Source organism: Macaca fascicularis, chromosome 14, assembly GCF_037993035.2.
Source record: "Macaca fascicularis isolate 582-1 chromosome 14, T2T-MFA8v1.1".
NCBI classification, from domain to species: Eukaryota; Metazoa; Chordata; class Mammalia; order Primates; family Cercopithecidae; genus Macaca; species Macaca fascicularis.
Genome location: NC_088388.1, coordinates 4230958 through 4247641, shown reverse-complemented (window position 1 = coordinate 4247641; position 16684 = coordinate 4230958). Strand labels below are relative to the sequence as shown.

Below are 16684 nucleotides of genomic sequence, written 5' to 3'. Positions count from 1 at the left end.
CCTTTGGGAAGATCTGAGGAAGGCATTTGCATCTGGTAGGAGCTGCCACAGGGCGTGGAGAAAAGAGAAAAGTGCTTTTCTGACGCCCAATTCCTATCTCCACAGAACGCGTCCACCTTTGAGGATGTCACCCAGGTGTCCTCCGCCTACCAGAAGACGGTACCTGTTGAAGCTGGTGAGTCCTGGCTGATACCGGGAGCACCGTGTGGTTTCCCAGGAAAACACTGAGGTGAAACGCAGCCGGGAGCAGACGCACCACTAGTTGAAAGCGTGGTTGTTGCTGCGTATTTTTGGGAAAGAAAATGATCCTTTTGAAGAAGATCCTGCTTCTCCTGCAGAGGTGTAGAGTCACCTTTCACACGCAGCCTGGTGCGGCCGTTTCGCTGGGGCCCGTTTCGAGGGCCTCTTCCCAAAGCAAAGGGGTTACGTGCACATCCACGAGGGTCCCTCCACACTGCCAGTGACCAGCTCCTGGGAGCAGCTGGGGCCTGCCCGGCTCCCTGAGCCACTGGGTCGCAGCTGTGGCAGGAGGAAGACGTCATGACGTGTGTGTGCAGGCGACGGCAGACGTTCTCTCTGCTGCTTGTTCTTGGGCCCTTGACCAGGGAGCTCGAAACCTGCCCTTTTCTGTGCTGGACACACGATTGAGTCAGAGGTGGCCCATGCCCCGGAGAGTCAGGTACTTGGGGAAAATATCGTACATGAAAGCAAGTGCTAAATTTAACACAGGATGCGGAGAGCTACCACTGCTTACTAGGGGAGCCGTGGATCCACAGTTCTCAGAGTTGGAGGGCCCAGGACGCTTTGACACTTTGACCACTAGTGAGAACCCCCCAAGACGTTGATGTATTTGATGATATTGACTATATTAGAAATTAGAGGAATGTGGCCCGGCGTGGTGGCTCACGCCTGTAATCCCAGCACTTTGGGAGGCTAAGGCCGGTGGGTTACGAGGTCAGGAGATCGAGACCATCCTGGCTAACACAGTGAAACCCCGTCTCTACTAAAAATAAAAAATAAATTAGCCAGGCATGGTGGCGGGCGCCTGTAGTCCCAGCTACTCAGGAGGCTGAGGCAGGAGAATGGCCTGAATCCGGGAGGCGGACCTTACAGTGAGCTGAGATTACACCACTGCACTCCAGCCTGGGCGACAGAGCGAGACTCCATCTCAAAAAAAAAAAAAAGAAATCAGAGGACTGTTTTATTTGTTTATTTATTTATTTTGAGACCGGATCTTGCTGTGTCATCCAGGCAGGACTGCAGCCTCAGTCTCCGGGGCTCAAGCAGTCCTCTTGCCTCAGCCTCTGAGAATCTGGAACTATAAGTGCATGCCACCATGCCCAATTAAATTTTTTTATTTTTAGTAGAGACGAGGTCTCATTGTGTTGCCCAAGTTGGTCTTGAATTCCTGAGCTCAAGTGATCCACCTGCCTCAGCCTCTCAGAGTGCTGGGATTACAGGCATGAGCCACCACAGCCATTGGAAAGTTATAAATTGGTTCACTTAGAAAGAACAAAACTACGTTGGGTATGCTGGCTCACGCCTGTAGCCGCAGCACTCTGGGAGGCCGAGGCGGGTGGATCACCTGAGGTCAGGAGTTTGAGACCAGCCTGGTCAACATGGTGAAACCCTGTCTCTACTAAAGATACAAAAAGTAGCTGGGCATGGTGGCCCACGCCTGTAATCCCAACTACTCAGGAGACGGAGGCAGGAGAATTGTTTGAATCTAGAGGCGGAGGTTGCAGTGAGCCTTGATTGCGCCACTGCACTCCAGCCTGGGCAACAAGAGCTAACCTCCATCGCAAAAAATAAAAATAATAATATAACTGGCCATGCACGGAGTGGCATTGTTTTTTTTTGTAAATCTCTTTAATAGAAGACGGCTGCATTCTCACACCTATCTGCCTCTGCAGTCTGTCGATGTTACGTTGTTTAGGAAGAACATGTGGAATCACCTGGGTAGGCGGTTGGGAAAGGGAGGAGTGTTTGTAACCTTAAGGGCAGTGTGGGTGTCCTTCCGCGATGCCATGCAAGCGTGCCAGGTGGGGGTGGCTCCTCTGGCCCTGAATGGCTCGCCCCCCAGTATGCTCGGGTGGCACCCTGTGTTGGCTATTTGGAAAATGCTGGACCTCTGAGTTATGCCCGTCTTCCACTTGTGGACACTTCTCATTATACAGGACCCAAAAAATCACATTTGCTGTCATCGTCAATGTTATCTGCAGAGGCTAAGTGGAAATTGTCGTGTTCATGTGGCAGCCTCACATTTTTCAGAATTCTGTCTTTTACTTGAAAGCTGGAATTTTCCCGTTGGCGACAAATACTACAGTAATTTTTCTTGACACAATAGGCTTAGTTCATTCACTTGGGAGAAAACTGCTGCCAGATACCCAGCTTTGCATAACCATAGTTTGTCTGTCAGTTGTTATTTCAGGGAAGAACGTTGTTCCATGAAAAAACAATCAACTTGCAGCTCTCATGGTTCCATTCATGTTCCTTGAGACAGAGACAGCCACCGCCACAGTCCCGGACACAGCAGGGAAGGCTCACGTGTCTTCCCACTTTTTTGAGACAGAATCTCGTTCTGTTGCGAGGCTGGAGTGCAGTGGCGCCATCTTGGCTCACTGCAACCCCTGCCCCTGGGTTCAAGCAGTTCTCCTTGCCTCAGCCTCCGAGTAGCTGGGATTACAGGCGCGTACCACCACGCCCAGCTAATTCTTGCATTTTTAGTAGATACAGGGTTTCACCATGTTTGCCAGGATGGTCTCAATCCCTTGACCTCCTGATCCACCCGCCTTAGCCTCCCAACGTGCTGCGATTACAGGCGTGATGAGCCACCACGCCCGGCCTTGTTCCCCACTTTTGACTTACATTTTTATCGTTTTTTCTTAATAGACATGGGATCTCACTATCTTTCTCAGGCTGGTCTCAAACTCCTGATCTCAGACAGTCCTCCCATTTCAACCTCCCAAAGTGCTGGGAATTACAGGCATGAGCCAGTGCCCTCTTTTCCATTTTTGTCACACACAATATAAAAAAATGTATACTCAGCGGTTGAGATTCACTATATTCAGTATATGTCGATTACAGTATACATCAGTACCTTAACTGCTTTATCAAGGACAGATGTCTTTAAGAGAAATTGGCTGTTTTTATTTAAAATTGTGAGTGTGGTGGTGGAGATTCTGTCTTGTTTAAAGATCTTCCTGATGCCAAGCTTAGGGGGATCGCCAGTCCCACCAGGAGTGCAGTGCCCTGCGGCTGGCGCCCAGTGCTGGCTCCGGACCAGTGGGCTGAGCTGGCAGCTGCAAGAACCTTTCCCTCCTCGGGGGTGGGGGGTGGCCGGTTCCTGGGGCGGTCACCCTCTGTGGGGCTGTTGTCCAGGAGCCGTGTTTTTGCTGTGCTCAAGCCACACGTCCTCCCTCCTTTCTCTCTAGTGACCAGCAAAACAAGTAACATCAGAGCTAACTTTGAAAACCTCGCTAAGGAGAAGGAGCAGGAGGACAGGCGGAAGGCGGAGGCAGAGAGAGCCCAGCGGATGGCGAAGGAGCGGCAGGAGCAGGAAGAAGCCAGAAGGAAGCTGGAGGTGAGCGGCAACGAGTGGGCTGCAGCGCGCTCTCCCTCTCGGACCTGTGCGAGGGGATTGGCAGCTCTGGGGCCTGGGCGGGGCTTATTCTTTCCTGGCCAGGGTTTCCTTGGAAGGCATGTTTAACTCTCCTTTAAGGCTGTGCTTTAAGGCACTTGTCACTTGAAGCCACACATAGGCTGAGTCTCTGGCCACAATGCTCCAGGCAGCTAGCTAGCGCCATCCTGGTCTTGCCGGTCCAGCCCCGGGACCCAGCAACCTGCCCTGCCCTCTGTCCCTGAGCTGACAGCAGAGTCCTGTCGGCTTCGTCCTCCACGGAGCTCTTGTCCAAATGTCAGCCTGAGTCTCTTCTCACCCCTCCCCCTCTGGAAGCCCCTCCTTTTCTGGGTGAAAGTTTGGGGTTTGGAGGGGCCTCTGTGCAGAGGCAGCCTGCTCTTGGGGCCTGCTTCTGCTTGGCCAGCGCAGCCCCGCTCACCCAAGCCCCTGGCTGTGGAGAAGCGCTCCAGAGAAAGATGCCAGGAGCGCACCCCTGGCAGGGGCAGAGCACGAGCCTGCATCTGGGTGCTTTGGGTCTAGCCTGGGTGGCGTCCCACTGACAAGGAATTTCCTTGTGCTCAGCGGGATTAGGGGGGCTGTGAATAGAGCCTGGAGCCTACAAATGTGTGTGTGAAGTTACCAGGTGTGGCTCTCAGCTGGGGCATCTGCAATGTGGGGCAGGCCCAGCCTGTGTGGAAGCCTGGGCTTCTCCTGCCCACCCCAGGCCCTGCCCCTGCAGGGCCACACAGGACATGGTACTTCGAGTGTTTAATCTGTGGATGGCACCAGGTGACGTGGGAATTTACAACTGTCCTGTTGGGGTCAGGCAAGACCATAGATGCCAGGAACCGGGCTAGGCTCTCAAGACCGGGAGTGGTTTCTCTTCAGCAAGACAAGACAGCACTACCATTGTTCCTAATAGAGCAAGGCAGCCTGCAGGGGGAGAGGAGGGAGGGTTGGAGCGGACGCCTGGGGTTCAGGTCCTGCAGGGGGAGAGGAGGGAGGGTTGGAGCGGACGCCCTGGGTTCAGGTCCTGCAGGGGGAGAGGAGGGAGGGTTGGAGCGGACGCCTGGGGTTCAGGTCCTGCAGGGGGAGAGGAGGGAGGGTTGGAGCGGACGCCTGGGGTTCAGGTCCTGCAGGGGGAGAGGAGGGAGGGGTTTGGAGCGGACGCCTGGGGTGCAGGTCCTGCAGGGGGAGAGGAGGGAGGGGTTTGGAGCGGACGCCTGGGGTGCAGGTCCTGCAGGGGGAGAGGAGGGAGGGGTTTAGAATAGACGCCCGGGGTTCAGGTCCTGCAGGGGGAGAGGAGGGAGGGTTGGAGCGGACGCCTGGGGTTCAGGTCCTGCAGGGGGAGAGGAGGGAGGGGTTTGGAGCGGACGCCTGGGGTGCAGGTCCTGCAGGGGGAGAGGAGGGAGGGGTTTAGAATAGACGCCCGGGGTTCAGGTCCTGCAGGGGGAGAGGAGGGAGGGTTGGAGCGGACGCCTGGGGTTCAGGTCCTGCAGGGGGAGAGGAGGGAGGGTTGGAGCGGACGCCTGGGGTTCAGGTCCTGCAGGGGGAGAGGAGGGAGGGGTTTGGAGCGGACGCCTGGGGTGCAGGTCCTGCAGGGGGAGAGGAGGGAGGGGTTTAGAATAGACGCCCGGGGTTCAGGTCCTGCAGGGGGAGAGGAGGGAGGGTTGGAGCGGACGCCTGGGGTTCAGGTCCTGCAGGGGGAGAGGAGGGAGGGTTGGAGCGGACGCCTGGGGTTCAGGTCCTGCAGGGGGAGAGGAGGGAGGGTTGGAGCGGACGCCTGGGGTTCAGGTCCTGCAGGGGGAGAGGAGGGAGGGTTGGAGCGGACGCCTGGGGTTCAGGTCCTGCAGGGGGAGAGGAGGGAGGGTTGGAGCGGACGCCTGGGGTTCAGGTCCTGCAGGGGGAGAGGAGGGAGGGTTGGAGCGGACGCCTGGGGTTCAGGTCCTGCAGGGGGAGAGGAGGGAGGGTTTGGAGCGGACGCCCGGGGTTCAGGTCCTGCAGGGGGAGAGGAGGGAGGGGGTTTGGAGCGGACGCCTGGGGTTCAGGTCCTGCAGGGGGAGAGGAGGGAGGGTTTGGAGTGGACGCCTGGGGTTCAGGTCCTGCAGAGGGAGAGGAGGGAGGGGTTTGGAGCGGACGCCTGGGGTTCAGGTCCTGCAGGGGGAGAGGAGGGAGGGTTTGGAGCGGACGCCCGGGGTTCAGGTCCTGCAGAGGGAGAGGAGGGAGGGTTTGGAGCGGACGCCTGGGGTTCAGGTCCTGCAGAGGGAGAGGAGGGAGGGGTTTGGAGCGGACGCCCGGGGTTCAGGTCCTGCAGGGGGAGAGGAGGGAGGGGGTTTGGAGTGGACGCCCGGGGTTCAGGTCCTGCAGAGGGAGAGGAGGGAGGGGGTTTGGAGCGGACGGGGTGCAGGTCCTGCAGAGGGAGAGGAGGGAGGGGGTTTGGAGCGGACGCCCGGGGTTCAGGTCCTGCAGAGGGAGAGGAGGGAGGGGTTTGGAGCGGACGCCCGGGGTTCAGGTCCTGCAGGGGGAGAGGAGGGAGGGGTTTGGAGCGGACGCCCGGGATTCAGGTCCTGCAGGGGGAGAGGAGGGAGGGGTTTGGAGCGGACGCCCGGGGTGCAGGTCCTGCAGGGGGAGAGGAGGGAGGGTTTGGAGCGGACGCCCGGGGTTCAGGTCCTGCAGGGGGAGAGGAGGGAGGGGTTTGAAGCGGACGCCCGGGGTTCAGGTCCTGCAGGGGGAGAGGAGGGAGGGGTTTGGAGCCGACGCCCGGGGTTCAGGTCCTGCATGGGGAGAGGAGGGAGGGGTTTGGAGCGGACGCCCGGGGTTCAGGTCCTGCAGGGGGAGAGGAGGGAGGGGTTTGGAGCGGACGCCCGGGGTTCAGGTCCTGCAGGGGGAGAGGAGGGAGGGGTTTGGAGCGGACGCCCGGGGTTCAGGTCCTGCAGGGGGAGAGGAGGGAGGGGTTTGGAGCGGACGCCCGGGGTTCAGGTCCTGCAGGGGGAGAGGAGGGAGGGGTTTGGAGCGGACGCCCGGGGTTCAGGTCCTGCAGGGGGAGAGGAGGGAGGGGTTTGGAGCGGACGCCCGGGGTTCAGGTCCTGCAGGGGGAGAGGAGGGAGGGGTTTGGAGCGGACGCCCGGGGTTCAGGTCCTGCAGGGGGAGAGGAGGGAGGGGTTTGGAGCGGACGCCTGGGGTGCAGGTCCTGCAGGGGGAGAGGAGGGAGGGTTTGGAATAGACGCCTGGGGTGCAGGTCCTGCAGGGGGAGAGGAGGGAGGGGTTTGGAGCGGACGCCCGGGGTTCAGGTCCTGCAGGGGGAGAAGAGGGAGGGGTTTGGAGCCGACGCCCGGGGTTCAGGTCCTGCAGAGGGAGAGGAGGGAGGGGGTTTGGAGCGGACGCCCGGGGTTCAGGTCCTGCAGAGGGAGAGGAGGGAGGGGGTTTGGAGCGGACGCCCGGGGTTCAGGTCCTGCAGGGGGAGAGGAGGGAGGGGTTTGGAGCGGACGCCCGGGGTTCAGGTCCTGCAGGGGGAGAGGAGGGAGGGGTTTGGAGCGGACGCCCGGGGTTCAGGTCCTGCAGAGGGAGAGGAGGGAGGGGTTTGGAGCGGACGCCTGGGGTGCAGGTCCTGCAGGGGGAGAGGAGGGAGGGTTTGGAATAGACGCCTGGGGTGCAGGTCCTGCAGGGGGAGAGGAGGGAGGGTTTGGAATAGACGCCCGGGGTGCAGGTCCTGCAGGGGGAGAGGAGGGAGGGTTTGGAATAGACGCCCGGGGTGCAGGTCCTGCAGGGGGTGAGGAGGGAGGGGTTTGGAGTGGACGCCCGGGGTTCAGGTCCTGCAGGGGTAGAGGAGGGAGGGGTTTGGAGTGGACGCCCGGGGTTCAGGTCCTGCAGAGGGAGAGGAGGGAGGGGTTTGGAGTGGACGCCCGGGGTTCAGGTCCTGCAGAGGGAGAGGAGGGAGGGGTTTGGAGTGGACGCCCGGGGTTCAGGTCCTGCAGAGGGAGAGGAGGGAGGGGTTTGGAGTGGACGCCCGGGGTTCAGGTCCTGCAGAGGGAGAGGAGGGAGCGGTTTGGAGTGGACGCCCGGGGTTCAGGTCCTGCAGGGGGAGAGGAGGGAGGGTTTGGAGCGGACGCCTGGGGTTCAGATCCTGCCTGGGTGGCTCCCTGGCCCGTGTGCCTGCACGCCTTGCCCTCAGACTCAGCGTCTGGCACTGGAGCCCGCAGGCTGTCAGTGAGTTTCCCGTTGCTGCTGTAGTCACCACCACACACAGTACACAGCTAGTGTCTTACAGCCCTGGAGGTCAGAAGTCCTCAAAGATGTCAGCAGAGCTGTGTTCCTCCTGGCAGCCCTGCGGCCCCGTCTTCCCGTCTCCAGCCTCTGCTTTCGTTGTCACCGCCCCTCCTCTGTCCCTCACACTCCTGCCTCCCTTCTCTCAGGACCTCGTGATTACATTGGGTCCACCCAGATAGTCCAGAATTCCCGTCACAGAACCCTTAGTTTCATCACACACACAGTCCCTCCGCATGGGGTCTGGGGACTGCGATGTCAGCAGCTTTGAGGGGCCATTATCCTACCCTAGTTCATCCTTTGGCCCCTAAAGCTTCATGTCCGTCTCATGCGCAAACGCACTCAGCCCATATGAAGGCCCCCAAAGTCTCAACCCATTGCAGCATCAACTCAGACTCCCAAATCTGTGGCTAAACCGTCTAATCGTGTGTGGGCGGGACATGAGCTGTGGCCCAGTCCCGGCACTGTCGCATCACTGGCTGTGTGATCTCAGCCTCAGAGCTCACCTGCCCCTCGGATCCTGCCTGGGAGCTGATGGGATCTGAAGCTTGGTGCTTCAGCTCACCTGCCCCTCTGATCCTGCCTGGGTGCTGGTGGGATCCGAGGCTTAGTGCTCCAGCTCAACCTTGGTGTGGATGTTTTCCGCTCCTTCCCCCAGAGCATGCCTAGAGCTTGGGCGCAATCTTCTGAAACACGGCAGGCGTGACAGTGCAGAGTGTCATGGCAGCATTCCGCTTGCTGTTTGTTTTCAATCACAGGAGCAAGCCAGAGCCAAAACGCAAACGCCCCCTGCATCGCCTGCACCTCAGCCAACCGAGGAGAGGCTGCCCTCGAGCCCCGTCTATGAGGTTGGTGTCTTTGGTGTTTGAATGAGCGTGACTTCCTGCCAGAGCCCAGGTCCTCTGTGGAGCGGAGGAAGCCCTTGCAGGCAGGCAGCGTGGTGTGGGTGCAGAGGGCATCGCTGCATTCCATGCCCGGAGAGGGGTGGGCCAGGAGCGCCCTGGGGGTGGGTGACATGCCTCGGTGCTGTCGGGGGACAGCTGTGCAGGGCCACGTGCCATCTTCTCACCCCTCTACAGCCTGTTGTAGTCTGGCCACTTTCACTGCAGTCCCTGCTGGGGTCACCTGCTGTCAGACAATCAGATGTGGGGGTCTTCCCCCCACTTGCTCTCTGCTGTGCGGTACGCCGCCACACTCCCTTCTGGCAATGCCGCCCTCCCTCATCACTGAGCCCCCACCTCCCGCGCCATCTGCCTTCTGTGCCTGCCCCGTTCGGCTCTCCAGCCTTGCAGCCCCTCACGAGTGTGCTGCAGACATGCTGTCCAGACCCTCCCTGTGCTGCTGACCCCCTCGTGGGTCCCCCAGTGTTCCGTCCCCATCCCAGAGTTACCGAGCCGTCTGCCGACAGCCCGCCCATCCCTGACTTTGTGTCTCCTGCTCCCTGCCATCTGCGCTAACCACACCCTCCACCTATAACCACCTCTCCTGGCCCCAGCCCTGCCCCTTCTCCATCCCACCGCCATCATCCTGGTCTATGCATTCATCTCTCCCCGCCCAGGAGCCAGTCAGTGAGTTACGGGGGGCACACTCCAGACCACGGACCACGGTAGTTACGGGGGGCACACTCCAGACCACGGACCACGGTAGTTACGGGGGGCACACTCCAGACCACGGACCACGGTAGTTACGGGGGGCACACTCCAGACCACGGACCACGGTAGTTACGGGGGGCACACTCCAGACCACGGACCACGGTAGTTCAGGAGCCCAGAGCGCCCTGGAGACAGGCAGGGTCTGGGGCCTGGGCCTCACTGGCCATGGCCTCGTCACCACCCGACTGTCCGTCCTGGGCTGTGCTGCCGCCTTTACCCTGCCAGGCCCTGGGGGGATGTGGTAAGTGAGGCCTTGCAGCTCATCGGGAACGAGCCTCCCCCTCTCGTCCCTCCCCTTGGCAGTCAGCGCCGTCTGCCGCAAGGAAGCTCCGACCCTGCCCGTCCCGTGCAGCTCGGCCCTTGCGTGGCTCCCGGCGCCTGCGCTGAGGGTGGAGTCGCTCTCCCTGCCCCTCACTCTCCCTGGCGAGCAGCGCTCCACCACCAGTTCTTCCCGGATCTCCTGGGTGCGCGTTTCTGAGCTGTTGGCATTGCTTTCTCTCACTGCCGGTGACATCAGGTGGACCCTGCTCAGAAACACTGATTAAAGCCAGCATCGGTGATAAGCAGGTCGGGATTTTCGTTAGGGCTCCGAAGTTGCGGTGGTTATAAATAAAGAGGTGTTCCGCTGGCACCTTTGTAGTTGAATGTGATTCTTCGGCGATGCCCTTACTGCCCTCTGCAGAGAGGATTTGTTTAGGGCAGAGCCCGGTCTGCAGGCTCAGCCGCTCTGCAGCCATGTGGTGAAGCTGCTGTCAGGCAGGGCCAGGGTCGAGCAGCACAGGGCAGGAGGGTGGCCACTCGGCCCCAGGGTGCCCTGTGCCTACTCGGCCCCAGGGTGCCTTGTGCCTCGAAATCAGCCAAATTAACCCAACAAAGATGGGCTCTATCCCCAGGCAACAGCGCAGGCAGGGGCGTGGCTCCTAACCTGCTGTGTGGGCGTGGCTACTGCAGGACTGGGGTGTTCCGGGGTTGAGGACCCAGTCATTGGTAAGGAAATGGCATGTGGGCCTCCCCGCACTCACCACCATGGTGAACATGCCAGCAAGCCTGGCCTTCCTATGCCACATCTGTTTTCTCAGTCCTGGCTGGGACTGAGAATTAGGTGGCCTGTGGGTTTCTGCTGGCTGTGGCAGTGCAGCTGCTGCTCTCTGGAAGCCAACATGGGCCCCGTGCCATGTGCGTGTGACCCTTCCCCAGGACGCGGCTTCCTTCAAGGCAGAGCTGAGCTACAGAGGCCCTGTGAGTGAGACGGAGCCGGAGCCCTTGTACAGCGTGGAGGCCGCTGACTATCGAGAGGCCGGCAGCCAGCAGGGCCTGGCCTACGCCACAGAGGCTGTCTACGAAAGCACAGAGGCCCCAGGCCACTATCCCACAGGTACTGGGCCCCACGCTGCAGCGCCCTTCCCGGTGGGGAGCTCCCGAGACATCCTGCTCGACCTGTGGCGTCCTTTCGAGGAGCGTGGGTGGGTTTCCCGCTGACCCGCCTTCGCCTGCTTGCTGCAGGGTCTTTCTGTCCCTTGAGGGAAGTGCTCTAGACACATTTGGGGCAGCGGCTCCTGAGCTGCATCCCGGGAAGATCCCCGTGGTGCTGGGGACGGGCGGGCAGGGCAGAGGAAGGCAGGGCTTCAGCTGCCGTCCTGTGTCTTTGGGACAGAATCTTAGGAAGTGTCGTCTAAAACTTGAGAAGGCTGGGAACCTGTGTGGGACTTTGTGTTGCTCAGCTCTGTCCTGGCTTTCTTTTAGAGGACAGCACCTACGACGAGTACGAGAACGACCTGGGGATCACAGCCGTCGCCCTGTACGACTACCAGGCTGGTGAGCGGCCCGCAAAAGTGTTCAGAGGGGAGACCCGGGCGGCTGCACCCGCCTGTGCTTGTTTCCTGAGAATTGACTTCTCCAGCGTTGTTAGTTTTAGAAATAATTTATGTTGAGATAATTTCAGAGGTATAGAAAAGTTGCAGGTATGGTGCCAAGAACTCCCATGTTCCCTACCCAGATTCCATCTCCGCACACACACGCACCCACCTCGTTATCTTTAGTATTCTCTGAACCCTTGGAGAGCTGCAAGGGTGCTGCCAGCCCCAAAGACTCCAGCGTGTTTCCCAAGGTCAAGGACGCTGTCCCTCAGGGATGCCCCACCCTCCAGGTGAGGGGGCCACACAGATGCCCCATTCCTGCCTGTCCTGTCCTGGCCGCCAGCTCCCATGTGGCCAGCGTGTCCCCCTGAGTTCCCTTTGCGGCCTTGGCAGTTTAAGAGCAGCCTCAGCTCCTGGGCTGGCCTCAGCCGCCTGCCCTGTGTTCCCTCAGGGCCAGGCTGAGCCGTGCTCTGGTGGCAGTGAGGTCGTGGAGACCATGTGGTGGGGCTCCCTGCTGTGCCGCGTGGCATCCACCTGTCCCTCTGTCTCAGCCACCATCTGGTCCACAAAGCCAGTGCCACCCCTCTGCAGTTGACAAGCATCTTATGGGTGGCGTGGGATTCCTTTCCGAACCCCCGGCCGCTGCCTCTGAGTGCTTCCCGTTTGCAATTTTCCATCAGTGCGGAAGTTGGCATGCTACCATAAGTGAGCGCTGGCTGTCCCCGTTCAGTCCCTTTTGCACACGTGCGTTTACATGCACGCGTGTGGATATGTCTGTGGCATCTCGGCACCTGTGTGTGGATTCTCATCACCGTGGCTTTTGCCCTCCAGGCCCATTTAAGCCATCACCTCGGGCTTCTCTCCGGGTGTCCCCCAGCCGTCCCTCTACTGTGGCCTCCACACCCCCATGGCCTTGGGCAGCCCATCTCCCCACCCCCTCCACAGACACGTCTGCCAGGGAGAGAGGGGAAGGGAGGGCGGGCAGGGCTGGAGTTATGTGGTGGAAACCTGCTCCTGAGGAAGGGGTCCGGGTGGGGTGGGTGTTTTGTGTGAGGGGCTCTGGGCATCTCCGTAGTCACTCGGCTCATGTTCTTGACAAATCCTGGCCTTGGTGGCAAGAGAGGCAGCAGGAGCCTCCGCAGTGCATCTCTGCAGGGGCATCTCCTCTGAGCAGGCTGCCTGGGAGTTTGCTCTGGGTTGCCCTGTTCTTTTCTAGCAGACCAGGAAACGCTCGCACTTAGCACCTTTCTGCGTTCTCTTCCCCAGCGGGTGATGATGAGATCTCATTTGACCCCGATGACATCATCACCAACATCGAAATGATTGACGATGGCTGGTGGCGTGGGGTGTGCAAGGGCCGGTACGGGCTCTTCCCAGCCAACTACGTGGACCTGCGGCAGTAGGGCCCCCAGCCCCCAGCCCCCGGAGCTGCGCCCCGGACCCTCACACTACAGATCAGGCCTTCTTTGGTTCTTGGGTTTTGGGTTTTTTTGGTTTTTTTGGTTTTTTTTGAAGGTGGGGAGGAGAATATACACATTGCTTTTATATTTAATACTTTTGCTGATGCTTTTGAAAATGTTTATGCCACAGAATTTGCTAATATATTGTAATCACATTCCTTAGGAGGACTTTGGTAATTGGTTTTATGCATTGATGGATTGATGGGGTTTTTTTTGTTTTATTTTTTGCCAAATTGACTGTCACACGCGGCAGCTTCAGGGAGCTCGCATTCTCTTGAGTGCGTGTTGCCCTCGTGCTCATCAAGTGCAGTCGGGGCCTCCCACGACAAGCACGAGGCCTCAGGTGGGCCCTGTGGCGGGTAGGCAGGAAGGACTGTCCCAGGCCCTGTGGCGGGTAGGCAGGAAGGACTGTCCCAGACGAGGGCTCCCTCTAGAGTCTCAGTGTTTGGGGGGAGAGGGGCGGGCCTGCTGGAGGTTAACACGGAGCTAAGTCACCCAGAACACAGGAGCTGCCACGTCAGATGGGAAATCTGCCTGTGTCATACCGTGACAGCCCGCGGGATCAGGTGCCTTCTAGCAGAGACCCTGGATTTTTTCCTGTGCCCACCCCGGCTCGTCCTCATCTCTACTCATCCCTTACCCAGGTCGCTGGGAGGGCTGCTGGGAGCCTCTTCTGCCCCTGCCGGGCAGCGTCACCAAGTCCTTGAAATCTTCCCCTGCCCCGCAGGTCTCTGGATTGGCACAGTGCAGTTGAGGTCTGCATTGGGCTTTTCTTTTCACATAGGCTGATGTCTTGACCGTCACCCAGGTGGTCCGTGGGCCACCGGGCAGCCTGGGGCAGTATATGTGCCGTGTCACAGCACGGCCTCCCAGCCTTGGGAAGGAAGTCGGTGCCTGCTCTGCTGTGAGCCACCAGGAGCCTCCTCCCATCAGTGGGGTGTAGTCTTTTTGCCAAAATATCATGTTCAATTACAGTAGTTTGATGAGCTGAAGGCTAGAAGTGTGAAGTGCAGATGAGTGCGTGTTCCTCCCCAAGGCCCCGCACAGCTCCGGGACGCCGCTGTCCTGGCATTTGTGGCCACTCACTTTGTAGGAAACTCACCTCCTTCCTGAGGAGCCGGGAGGCTGGACCAGTCCCGTCATGCAGTCAGGTGGGCGGTGTGTCGTTCCAGAAGGTCCCGTGGAAATGTCTCGGGACTTGGGTCCCGGAGCACCCGTGAAGCGCGTGTTTTTGCTTCTGAGGTGCGTTTCTCATCCTTGCTTTACCACAATGAGCAATGAGGTCGGGTTTTATATGCAACTTATTGTATCTGAATTCCTGTAGCACACCTCATAGGTATGATTTTTTTAAATTAAAGAATTCAGAATAAACTTTTTTTGATCCACTTGTGTGATTCGCTTTGGTCTGTGGTCACTCCGTTCTGCAGTGGAAGCTGCGTCGACACTCTGGGCATCCTGCGCCCCGGACCTGGGCTGGCGGAGGCCCCCCTGCCGTCCTGTGCATCTCGCGTGTTCTGTTCTGGCCTTAGACTGAACCGCGCGTTCCCTTTTCCGTGTTCTTCAGAGGTGCTGCTTACCCACTCAAATGTGTTTACTCTCGCAGATCATCCAGTTTTTTGCACAGAGGTTCCAAGCAAAGTCAAACTTTCTATGCTTAAAAGTCATTTCTGAATTACAATTCTCAAATCCTGAGGGGGATTTTTCTCCCAGTCTCGTTTTGCTCAGGGGCACCGGAAGTTAAAGGCTGAGGGGAACAGTGGCACTGAGGGAGCAGGTGTGCCCTCTGGAGCCGGGGGTGCTGGGGAGCTGAGTTCCGGCTCACACTTCCTGCCCATCAGGTGCTCCCAGGGAGCTTTCGGCTGCACAACATACCTGCTACCCCTTCCAGCCTGGGTGGTGACGGAGCACTGCCTCCCTTCGACTGTCCTACACCTGCCTCTGGCTTAGTAAACAGCGCCTGTGCCAGCTCTGCCCACAGGAGCCAAACGTGAGAGTGCCCTCGCCCTCCTCCACTACCAGGCTGCCGTGCGTTCTGCATCACAGGGTCAGAGCCCTAATGGCGAGCCCTGTCCCACACAGGGCCTGTCTGCCGGGTGAGATGGCAGCCACCTGCAGGGAGCTGGGTCCTGAAGAAATGAGGCATGGAGGCTTGGGAACCAGGGGAAAGTCCCAGCACGGGTGGGCAGACGGGGTCAGGGGGCTGGAGGACGGTGCGACGAAGGGAGGCGGCCCTGCTGGCCCACTGTCTGCCCAGTCTGGCTCTACCTGTGCCGCCTGCAGATGAGCATGGCAGGAGTTCAACGGGAGCGGGACACATCTTGAGCGGGTCTGTGTTTCTGTTCTGTTGGTGGCCGAGCATTGCCTGGCAGCTTGTGCACCTGGAGCCAACCACCTGAATCTTAGCCACTTTCCTTTTAGATGTGGTTGGGGTTTTTTTGTTTCTGTCTTTTGAGAAGGGGTCTTGCTTTGTTGCCCAGGCTGGAGTGCAGTGGCGCAATCTCCACTCCTGCAACCTGTGCACCCAGGGCTCAAGCGATCCTCCCACCTCAGCCTCCTAAGTAGCTGGGACTACAGGTGTGCACCACCACACCTGGCTACTTTTTGTATTTTTAGTAGGGATGTGGTTTCACCATGTTGCCCAGGCTGGTCTAGAACTTCTGACCTCAAGTGATCCTCCCATCTCGGCCCCCCAAAATGCTGGAATTACAGGCATGAGCCACCGCGCCCGGCCTAGATGTGGTCATTTTAATGTCAGCTCACTGTACCTTCTGTCTCAAAGTTGGATGCACTCCCCAGGTCCCCTCTGGCCTGAGGAGCAGCCCAGGCCTGGCTTGCCCAGCAGCAACTTGCTCTCAGCCCGCTGGAGGAGGGAGGGCAGGACGTGGACATGCTTTTCCCTCTTGAGGCCCAGACATGGAAAATGTTTTGTGGCATGTAGGGAGCCATCAGCACGCAGGCACCTCCCAGAACCGCCGGAGCCACTGCTGGCCACTCTGGGCGCTCAGACGTGGGCACAGCATGGAGAGTGCTTTGTCCGGTGAAGATGCTCACTGTGCTCCTGGAAGATCTGCTGGCAAATGCTTCTTCAACCCAAGATGTTCAGAGAGCGACTGACATGGTATTAACTGTGCACATACTGTGTGCTGGGCCTTGGAGGGGAAACGGGGGAATGTTGAGTAAGAGATGGCTCAGCCCTGGGGAAGCTGACCCAAGAAATCAGAGATTCCACCACTGCATTTATTTTTATTTTTTTAATCAATTTATTCTTTCTGAGATGGAGTCTTGCTCTGTTGCCCAGGCTGGAGTGCAATGGCGCAATTTCCACTCACTGCAACCTCCACCTCCCAGGTTCAAGCAGTTCTGCCTCAGCCTCCCGAGTAGCTGGGACTACAGGTGTGCACCACCATGCCTGGCTAATTTTTGTATTTTTAGTAGAGACAGTTTCGCCAGGTTGGCCAGGCTGGTCTCAAACTCCCGACCTCAGGTGATCTGCCCGCCTCGGCCTCCCAAAGTGTTGGAATTACAGGCGTGAGCCATTGCGCCCGGCCCCCACCGCTATGTTTAATTCTAACCAAGGAGAAGAGGAAGTTCCGAAAGGAGAACAAGGAGATCTGAGAACACAGCTCGGGACTGGCCAGGGGCCTCCCCTTAGAAAGCTCTCCCTGTTGTGTCCCTCCACACTGGGGCCTCATGGAGTGGGCACGGTTGTGTCCCTCCACACCGGGGCCTCATGGAGTGGGCACGGTTTTTATTACCTGCCTTGCTGACTTTCAGCTCTGATTTCTTCATCTGAAAGTGAGGATAAAAGAACCCCTCTTTCTAGTCAGATGCCTG

The 16684-nt window shown here is 58.9% G+C and overlaps 1 protein-coding gene across 18 annotated transcripts in view; it reads left to right on the top strand.

Moving 5' to 3' along the window:
- Window positions 1-13012, top strand: part of CTTN (cortactin) — a 40448-nt gene extending 27436 nt beyond the window's left edge. For 17 of the 18 annotated variants that reach the window (XM_015434330.4, XM_074012954.1, XM_074012951.1 and 14 more), the window contains 6 exons: window positions 106-175; window positions 3435-3583; window positions 8641-8730; window positions 10732-10909; window positions 11278-11349; window positions 12657-13012. In XM_015434330.4, coding sequence (XP_015289816.1) covers window positions 106-175; window positions 3435-3583; window positions 8641-8730; window positions 10732-10909; window positions 11278-11349; window positions 12657-12793 — 696 coding nt within the window. In that variant the 3' untranslated portion in view covers window positions 12794-13012. Of the gene's footprint in view, window positions 1-105; window positions 176-3434; window positions 3584-8640; window positions 8731-10731; window positions 10910-11277; window positions 11350-12656 lie in introns of those variants that run through there. The other variant, XR_012422919.1, reaches the window with a different exon arrangement.
- Window positions 13013-16684: the final 3672 nt, after the last annotated feature.